General features: G+C 43.0%; 1 protein-coding gene across 1 annotated transcript; it reads left to right on the plus strand.

The window, feature by feature from the left end:
* Nucleotides 1-5,376: 5,376 nt before the first annotated feature.
* On the plus strand, nucleotides 5,377-6,835 carry LOC147964000 (organellar oligopeptidase A, chloroplastic/mitochondrial-like). Its single transcript, XM_087529788.1, has 4 exons — nucleotides 5,377-5,596; nucleotides 5,689-5,856; nucleotides 6,699-6,735; nucleotides 6,777-6,835. Exons 1-4 carry the CDS (start codon nucleotides 5,480-5,482, stop codon nucleotides 6,833-6,835), a joined length of 381 nt encoding a protein of 126 aa, XP_087385914.1. The 5' UTR covers nucleotides 5,377-5,479.
* Nucleotides 6,836-10,802: the final 3,967 nt, after the last annotated feature.

The following is a 10,802-nucleotide window of genomic DNA, read 5'->3' on the forward strand; positions in this document are numbered from 1 at the left end:
CCTGCGCAACACGTGGAGCTGGGCACAGAGGTTTCCATCACCGCTGACAAGGTCTCGCGCGGGCAGCAGCATGACCTTGACTTCGCCGGCTCCGTCGTGGCCCCCCATCCGGAGCCGGAGGTGAACAACAACTCCGACAATGACTGCGACTCCGACGAAAAACCGGTTAGTCATCTATATACCCATTTGTGCGGCAAACATATCATGTGTTTTCTGGAATACAAATCCTATGGTTATGTTCTCTCAGTCCATGAAATCAGAGTAATTAGTTAGATGCACGTAGTGTATTGGTTGTTTGAATGTTATCCTTATAGAGTTAGTGATTAATTGTTTGTTCTGTACAAAAGAATTTTGCTAATAATCCGACTAGGGTTAGCTTGTGTGCTAATAATTCGTGGCCAGATCTTGAGAATTGATTTTGAATGTCCTACATATATGTTTGTGCTTTTATTCTTCCTGATCTTGAGAATTGATTTTGAATGTCCTACATGTTATGCCATTTTTTCTTTCAAATTGGTATGTACACAGATGAGGCTCCGGCCAGCGTCGCCGCCGGATGTAGATCTTGGACCCGGCTGTCCGGCCAGAAGCGCCCCTGGACCTGAGGAACCAGCAGAATCTCTGGCGGACCGCATCAGCGATCTCCCGGATGTCATCCTTGGGGAGGTCATCTCCCTTCTCCCAATCGAGGATGGCTTCCGCACACAAGTCCTCGCATCTCAGTGGCGCACTCTCACCGCACCTCTTAATCTCGACTATCGTTAGCTATCTCTCGATGATGATTCTGAACTCCCCGGAGCCATCATCTCCTCCCACCAGGGCTCTGTTCAACGCATCTGCATCCCGGCATGCTACCTGCTGGACATACCCTGCATGGTGGCCACCTAGCTGACATCCCGTCAATTCGATAAACTCCAGCAGCTTGAGTTCTACCATGACTATGTATGTAACATACCACAACCGATGTATCTGTTCCCTCACCACCTATGTCCATCTTGTTGTTTTCCTCCTCTCTCCACACATCCACCTTGGCCCGGTGCCATCTAGCAGACAATCTGGTACAAATGCTCCGACTCCCACTGCTAAAAAAACTTGCGCTTGTGGTGGTTGATCTGTCAGAGGCCGCACTACATAGCATCATCCACTCCAGGTGCCCTGCCCTAGAGCTTTGCTACTTGTTTTGCAATGGAAATTCGTATCCGTTATCTCAAAATAAAGTCGCCCACACTATAAGAAATATGTCAACTCGTGACCTTCTGTTAGTGACCCTGGAAGAATTGGTCATAGATCTATGACCATTTCAGAGCAATTGGTCAAAAGTTGTTCGGGGGGCTCCAAAACCTAAACTATAACGACCATTTTGGTCAGAAAGGTCGTAATTTCCTTACATGAAATGGTCATAAAGCAGTTAGCACTGGTCTGCTGCCTTATTTCTAGATGATCATGACCAATATAGATGGTCATAACCTTGTAAGTTGTGGTGGGTTGCTATAACTAGGAGCCACCTCATTAGTTTTGCCTATGTGTCATGTCCATGTGGCAGTTTTTGCCCTAGGTTGTGAAGCAACCTATATTTCTGTCATTCCCAAAATTCCCAAAAAAATCTCATAAATTCTTTGGGTCATATATTCATCAAATATGTAAAAATCCTTCCATGCCTAGTTCAAAACTAATTCAACAATATTCATTTTCCTATTCTGTTCACGACAGCACTTTATGAAGGAAGTGCTATTTATATATTCTTGATTGCCCTCGGAATTTTTGGGCACTCTTTCCTATCCAAATCATTACCGCATGACAAAATTCAGCTCCACTTGCCTAGCAAATATTCCTCGGCAAATTTCCAAAGTTTTTGTCCACGTAGAAGCATTGTGAAGGAAGTACCTTTTTTATATTTCCAAATGACATGAAATTTATACAGTTTCTTCATATGCCCAAATTATCACCCTCCTGCAAATTGCAGCTCAGGAAAATTATCTATGTGAGCCCAAGTTCAATTTATATTTTATGGCCAAATTGGCACGTTGCAAAGCAAGTGTTATGTAGACCCCTCCTATTAACCTCAAACTCTTTGGGCACTCTTCCATACCCAAATCATTGCCACATGATAATATTCAGCTCCATTTTCCTAGTCAATCTTTCTCATGAAATTTTCGAAGTTTCTACCTCGAGAGAAGCTTTGTGAAGTAAGTACTAGCTAGGCTTACCCAAATGATCTGAAAATCTACCAAGGCATAACCATACCTATGTAACTTACCTACACCAAATTTGAGCTCATTTCATTCATCCAATTTCTCTCACTAGTTTCCCAAGTTTCTGTCCATAGAAGAGCATTGTGAAGGAAGTACCACTTTGGCATGTCCAAATGGTATCAATTTTCTACGGTGCTTTCCAATGCCCAAATAACCATCATCCACCAAATTTCAGCTCAATCCATTCATTATTTTGAGCCCATCTTCAACATTCATATTTCTGTCCAGTGTGGTACTTTGCAAAGCAAGTACCACCTAGGATCCTCCTTTTGATCTGAAAATTTGCGAAGACATTCTTCTTAGTAGATGATCATCCTCAGCAAAAACTCATGCCCATTGGCCTTGTGCATTTCCCGTACCGCTAATCAAACACTTGGCTGCTAATTCATGTTTGAGCATCGATCGGTCTCCTCGTGAGAATCTTATGTTGTAATTTTCTTCCTAGAACCTACCTGGGGAGTGCCCAACCCACTAGACATGCCTAGGCTGCCCAGAACACATGTTAATGCCACGGTCACGCCGTGACCACGCGTCAGGCATGCGAGTTTACGCGCTCTAGAGTTGGGGGCCTTGGCCACCGCCCAAACCTTGACGTATTGCCATCAAACCATGTATTTATGATTAAATAGGTACTTATGTAACTATAAATGATTTTTTGAAAAAATAAATAGTAAACTATGAGGCAGCTGCAGTTCAAATTTGACCCGCTTCCTACTAAATCGGCGGGAATTTGTCTTTTTCACCAGAGGTGGATCAAAACTTTTGACGCCCAACAATTTTGTCAATTATGCATTAAATATGGCCTAGTATTTTATAAAAATGATTTGGTCCAATTTTGCAACAATTATTTGGGAGGTCCTTCACAAAAAAACCTCCTTTCAGGCACTCGAAAAATGGAAAATGGTTTTTTCGTCCAAAGAAAATGAAAACTTCCTTAGGAAACATTGTTTGCCATTCCAATATGCACGCTTGTGCACAATATGAGATGATTTGAACAAACTATGCCATCAATGTGGCCATAAGATTGATCATTTGGCTTGAAATCCATGAATCTTCACCCATGATAGCTCATTTATGAGAACACTTTTTTTAAATAATTGTCGTATTACAAGTTTGTTATTTTTCCTGAAAGCTTGGTCACATATGATGACACAATGCGAAGGTTTCCCAATTTTTTGATTTTTTTTGAATTTTTATGCCCGTTTCAAAATGCGGTCAAAACGGCGGGAATGACCGTTCCTAGCTAGTGGTTGAATATTGGAATTTTTTGGTGTTTCTCTGATTAAATAGGTACTTATTTACCTAGAAATGATTTTTGTAAAAAATAAATAGCAAACTATGAGGCAGCTGCAATTCAAATTTGACCCGCTTCCTACTGAATCGGCGGGAATTTGCCTTTTTCATGAGAGGTGGAACAAACCTTTTTACAACCAACCATTTTGTCAATTGTGCATTAAATATGTCCTAGTATTTTATAAAATTGATTTTGTCCAATTTTGCAACAATTATTTGGGAGGTCCTTCACAAAAAAACCTCCTTTCAGGCACTCGAAAAATGGTTTTTTCGTCCAAAGAAAATGAAAACTTCATTAGGCAACATTGTTTGCCATTCCAATATGCACCCTTGTGCACAATATGAGATCATTTGAACAAACTATGCCATGAATGTGGCCATAAGATTGATCATTTGGCTTGAAATCCATGAATCTTCACCCATGATAGCTCATTTCTGAGAACACTTTTTTTAAATAATTACCGTATTACAAGTTTGTTATTTTTCCTGAAAACTTGGTCACATATGATGACACAATGTGAAGGTTTCCCAAGTTTTTGATTTTTTTGAATTTTCTATGCCCGTTTCAAAATGCGGTCAAAACGACGGGAATGACCGTTCCTATCTAGTGGTTGAATCTTGGAATTTTTTTGGTGTTTCTCTGATTAAATAGGTACTTATGTACCTAGAAATGATTTTTGTAAAAAATAAATAGCAAACTATGAGGCAGCTGCAGTTCAAATTTGACCCGCTTCCAGCTGAATCGGCAGGAATTTGTCTTTTTCACGAGAGGTGGATCAAACCTTTGTACACCCAACCATTTTGCCAATTGTGAATTAAATATGTCCTAGTATTTTAGAAAATTTATTTGGTAGGTTTTTCACAAAAAACTCATTTTGGGCACTCGAAAAATGAAAAATGATTTTTTTCGTGCAAAGAAAATGAAAACTTTCTTAGGCAACATTGTTTGCCATTCCATGGTTGTTATTTTCCTGAAAGGTAGTTCACAATTGGTGACACAATGAGAAAGTCTTTTATTTTTTTGAATTTCTGTGATCATAAAATAGCTTACATGATTTTAACATCTTATTTTTAAATATATCACGACCAATTTGATTGGTCATAATGTTGTATTGCATTCTGATTGGTCCGTGGACCAGACACGCGGATCATGCACGAAACACCGTTGGATCCTCCCGGATCCAACGGCAGCCCTCACCCCTCGCCTCCCCCACCAACCCCACGTGAGGCGAAACCCTAGCTCTATTCTCCCCCGTTTTCCATCCACCCCAGACACCACCAAAATGATGTGGTGCCATTTTGCAGCAAATATTTGGTAGGTTTTTCACAAAAAAGAACAATTATTGTTACTCGAAAAATAGAAAATACTTTTCTTGTGAAAAGAACTTATTTTTAATCAATTACGACCAATTTTAATGGTCATGACATCTTCAAAATGTTTACTGCGTTTTGATTGGTTCACATGCATCTCACGCGGATCATGGGTCAGACACCGTCGGATACTCCCGGATCCGACGGCAGCCCTCGTCCCCTCACACTCTCATCCCTCGTGGCCTCTTCCCTCTCAGCCCCCTCGTCCAAACTCCAAACCCTAGTGTCCCTTGCGCCCCACCCGTGCCTCCTTGCTTCCGCACGCCGCCACCCACCCACCGCCTCGTCCCTCCCACAGCTCGCCGCCGACGGCCTCTCCTCTCCCATCTGCTTCCCTCCCACAGGACGCGCAATGCCTCCTCCGCTATCCAATGCGCCGCCATCTCCTCCCCGATCTAGATCCAATGCGTCGCCTCCTCCTCCTCGATCCAGATCGACACGCCGGCTCCCTCACCTTGCCGGCAGGTCCCTCCACCGTCGCCGCCCCCTCCTCCCCTGCCCCGGCCACCCTCCCTTCCGCCACCCCTGCCTGCTCTGCCTACTGCACCGCCGCCTCCGACACCATGGCGGACGCCGACAGCAGCAGCAACCCGCTGCTCGCCGACTTCGAATTCCTGCCCTTCGACCGCGTCGAGCCCGCGCACGTCCGTCCCGGGATCCGCGCGCTCCTCGCCCGCCTCGTACGCCCTTATCCACCTTCCCCTGATCCCCGTTCGTTCGCCCACTCATCGCCCGTCCGGATCTGACCGTATGTGGTTGTGGTTGCTCGCAGGAGGGCAAGCTGGAGGAGCTCAAGAAGGGCGTGGAGCCGGCGTGGGAGTGCTTGGTCCACCCGCTCGAGCGCATCGTCGATAGGCTTGACATCGTCTGGAACGGCGTCGACCACATCAAGGCCGTCAAGGACTCGCCCGACCTCCGCGCCGCCGTCGAGGACATCCAGGTAGTCTCTTCTTCTATCACGCCGCCCATGATTTGGATGGACGAAGCAGCTGATTTGTTAGCGCATCATCAGGTCTTTGTATTTCTTCTTGCTCCATGAATTATCCAGCAATATGCTGCATAGACAGAAATTTCACATAGATCCTGGTCTCGTGCTTGCACCTTTGGTCCACATGGTTTTTGTGGGGATATGGTACTGGACTGGAGCATACAGGCTGATGATTTCTGGATGTATATAGATTGTGGATGCCATGTCTGAAATTGTTCAATTTTGGGTGACTCAAACCGGCTCTAGCTAGCAATCTCTCTCTCCATCTCTTTGTATGTGCACGCCTGTGCATCCATTGCATGTAAAATCATGTTTTCAAACTCTTCTACTGTCAGATAGACTGACCATGAATGCACCAACACATTGTGTCAGTTTTCCATGTTTTATCTAGTACTAGTTCCCAACTTCCTATACATATAGGAGTATTCTGCTTGCTTTGGTTTCCAAACCAAAATACCATGGCTGGGCGACGTCCGTCTGTCCTGTGTTACGTTAGCATACTAGTACAACACAGCTAGTCATAACAAGGTTAGTTCATCATATACTGCGCTTGATATAAATGTTTAGCTTCTAACAAAAAGTAATTTGGGAATAAATTCTTCCATCAATTTAATATGATTTCTGTTGATAGATTTGTCTAGAACTGTTAAAATTGTGATCAACACAGTATACTGTTGGGTTCTTACCCATAACATGAGGATATCTGTTTTTAAAATGTGGAAGCCATCATAACATCAGTTGGTCATAGTTATACACGTTGTTTAACTTTTTCTTCTTTGAATTTCACATTGCAGTTCTTTGATGTAGTGGGGTTGTGTCGTGGGTACCTGGGTAACTAAAATTGCTTCTGTTCTGTAACTGTATGCTTCTAGGAATGTCACATTGCAACATGCAGACTATGGGTCTAGATCTGGCAGTTGAAAGTGCTTAATCTTTCTATAAGTTTCAACTGAAGCTATTTGTATACAATAATTTGCCGAATAAGCAAACGTATGTGAATATACTACGCTTGATGTTGATCATCTGGTGCATTAGTATGCAGTTCTCATTGTCAGTTCTTGTTTTCTTGATGCATTTATACTATATAGGTTTTATACTTTGCCAGTAGGTAGCTCATACTGCCCGCTTGCTTCAGCTTTGAATATTGTGGTCTGCATGCTTTAGTCACTGTGCCCTTAATTCTTTTTTTGTAGGGATCGATGCTTATCATCAGAAACTCTTGGTGATGATGTTATTCCTCTTTTGGTTCATGTGTTGCAATTATATACCACATAATTCTACACCATGTGGTGCACTTAAGTATCTTAGTGACTTCATTTGATGTGTGTATTTCTGTTAATTTTAAGCTTCTGTTGCTGTGAAAATTTACCTCACCGACCGTCTATCTATTTATTGTGTACTTCTTGCATGAGGAGGTGACTAGTGATGCGGCGCGCCAAGCAGCAGTAGGGGAAGGGGGTCTCCTGATCAAGGAGGCAGAGGAGTAGGGGCGTGCCCAGCCGACAGCCCTGTCCTGCTCATGGGGGAGGGGCAGGAGGGGTCTGCTCCTCTGCTTCCATTGCGATCACGGCAGGTAGCTCCTCCATCTCCCTCCCCCTCTTCCCTGATAGCGTACATTACAATCTTGTTAATTGTTATTGCTATTGCGATCACAATCTTATTAAGATGCATCTGTGGTGGTGGTCTTCTGGCCACCACAATCTTGTTAATTTTTATTGCGATCATCTTTCTTTTCGATGAACTATGCCACAATATGTGTTTTGCAAGGTTCAGTGGTTACTAAGTTTTGATTATTTGCAACTTGTAAGTCCTTGTTGGTTTATTGTACGTTCTAAAAATCCACTTATATAGCCAACACCTTTATTTTGTTTTATTTTGTTCTATGCTCACTAGTGATACCTGACTAAGGTTCGCTGAATATAGGAGTAGACTGTCGGTGAAGAAAAATTATAACCTGAAAGTAATCATATGTACTACTCCCTCCGTCCCATAATATAATTTTTGGTACATAATTTTCTTTACTTATACACACAGAATAGATAGAGGTGACGTGTGGTTATATTCTGTTGTAAGATTATTCTATTTTGCTCTTAACTAGCTATTCGTTGTGGTTGTTACATGTACATATACTTTAGGATTTAGTCCCTATCTGCTTTGTATATTTGTTTTTATTTTTTCTAACTCTTTTGGTTTATTGTTAGATGCCTTGGTTCAGCCTCTACAAACATACCCGAAAATGGTGTTTCCTCTCATTTACAAGAGCTCCAGCAAAGTGAACTAGGAAGTATATTTGAAGTTCTAAGCCGTGTAGCAAAGAGTTATATGTTCTGTCTTATGTGTAATAGACTGGAAAGATTTGAATAATATTGTAATAGACTATGTACAGATTGTAGTTGACTTATTTATCCTTCTTTGACAAACTACATTTGTTATGTTCTGTTTGAAATATTCATTATGTGGTTTCAAAGCGTGTGAAATGGAACATGATTCATGGAGCCCACTTATGAAATCACTTTTGAATTTTCTGTCACGTGGGTCTAATGTGTGAGATTATGACAAGTGGTATCCATCTGATTGGTGGGACCAGCAACAAAATATAATGGCCTAGGCCCAAACAAATGTTAAAAGGCCATGACCAGGAAATAAATAAAAGACTAAATTGTTGGGCTTGGCCCATGAAGTCTGACCAAAAATTGACAGGAAAAAAATATATAGAAAGGCTGAATTAATGGGCTAGGCCCATGTAGAAAACCGAATTGGACCGGGCTGAATCTTGTGCCACATCAACTTGCCACGCTGGATGCCTACGTGGCCTGGGGAGGTTGCTAGTGACCAAAACAGAACAATAGGCTTATTTTGGTCATAAACGTCTTCGACCATTCTAGAAGAAAGGTCGCTATAGTCAGTTTATGACGGCCAGCTTTTGACCTTATGTTTTTGGTCACAAAAAGGTCGCAAATGGAAATTTGTGACCATTCAGTGACCAATACTGGTGGTCACAAGTTGACATATTTCTTGTAGGGCCACCTTATAAGCGTGGGAATTTGTTTTTTTGGACATGACCTCATCATCGAAGATGCCCCTTCACTTCAAAGGTTTCTCCTTGATTCTGGTATAGTACCTTCACAAATAAGTATAGTCTCTACGCCTAAACTAGAGACCTTGGGTGCAATTCGTGATCCTTTTAGATGGTTCAAGATGGTGTTTGGCTCCACACCTATTGAGGTACTGTAAATTATTCACGTAAACTTTTGTAATCTGCCTTTTTTCATTTGTGCGCATAAGTTAAGTATCATCTTGGAGTACAGTTTTGCTACTAATATCATGTTCTATGCTCAATGAAGAGCTTTTCCATCCTATCAGTGGTGGTGGATTCTGTCAAGACCTTACATATTAGTATGTGGTGTTTTGATCTGAACACGATTATTGGCTTGCTGCAATGCTTTCCATGTCTGGAGAACCTGTATATAAAGGTGATAATTTCACGCACATTGAAAGCCCATATATAATGTACAATAATTAATCGTTCAGCTATCACTCTTTCAAAATAATATTTTTTAGGAATTAACTGTTTTCAATCTTCATCTCTATTTAGGCACTAACACATGGAGGAAAAGGAATAACCAATCTATGGTTCAAGACACACCGGGATTTTCTCAGGTCTCATGACATTCATTTGAAGACAGTAATGCTGGAAGGATATGCATCCAACAATGCAAACACTAGCTTTGTCACATTCTTCATGTTGAATGTGAGGGTACTATTGTCTGTGAGGATTAAGTTTTTTGACAAGAAATTTCTTACGGCTGCAAGTGTTGAACAACATAAGAAGAAGTTTTAGGTGGACCTAAGGGCTTCTGATCGTGCTCGGCTTCTATTTACAACAGCTTGTCATCATGTACCAGTAGAATTGCTACAAAAAAAGAGACATCCATGACATTTTGGGCCGAACAATTTTTTTCTGTCATGCTTATGACACTTCTATGATTATAATTGTGACAAAACCCGGTATCATCATAGATGTGGTGGTCTCCTACTTCTATGACAAAAAATCATGACCGAAAATGGGCTTTTCGTCCTGGGCGGGCCGGAGACGCAGCCGCATGACATTCTTTGGGCCATCCATTACGGAAAAAACCATGGTAGAAGCGAGGGCGAGGAAAATATCAGGGAGTTCCCGGTTACGGTAGGTGGTCAGGGGCCAAGCGATGCGTGTTTCTCTCAAAAACGTACGCGCATGTGTGCAAGGCGTTGCGCTCTAACTGAACCCGAGCGAAGCGTTGGGCTCTAACTGAACCTGAGCAATTGCACTAGCTACATTACTGAACCCGAGCGATGGATCCCTTGCTGTTAACTGAACCCGAGTGATTCCTTCACTACTGCTGCTAACAGATGCCGATCGATGCTACCTCTGGATGAATAGTGAGTGTTGTTGGGGGGGCTTGGATGAACAGGTCCCGGTGGGGAATTGGATGAACATGACCCCATGGTGTTGCCGCTGGATGAACATGACCCCGATCGAGCCGGTTGGGGGTGGATGAACAGGACCCCATGGAGGGCTGGTTGAACAGTAGCCGGTGGAGGGCTGGATGAACAGTAGCCCGTGGAGGGTGGTTGAACATGACCCCGTGGAGAGGGCTGGTTGAACAGTAGCCGGTGGAGGAGTGGTGGACGCTAGATGAACAGGAGCCCATGGATGAACAGTCACAGGTGGAGGCTGGAGGAGGTCGACATTGGATGAACAGTAGCCCGTGGAGGCTGGAGGAGGTCGACGGTGGAGATGAACAGCATCCCGTGGAGTCCCGTTTTGCGGTATGCCACACCCCTCCCGATGAACAAGACCCCTGTTTCGACTCTAGCACTCGAACACAAGTCCGTTTCCTCCGTTTTGCAGTACG

Source organism: Triticum urartu, chromosome 6A (assembly GCF_056163025.1).
Source record: "Triticum urartu cultivar PI428250 chromosome 6A, HENAU_Tu73, whole genome shotgun sequence".
NCBI lineage: Eukaryota > Viridiplantae > Streptophyta > Magnoliopsida > Poales > Poaceae > Triticum > Triticum urartu.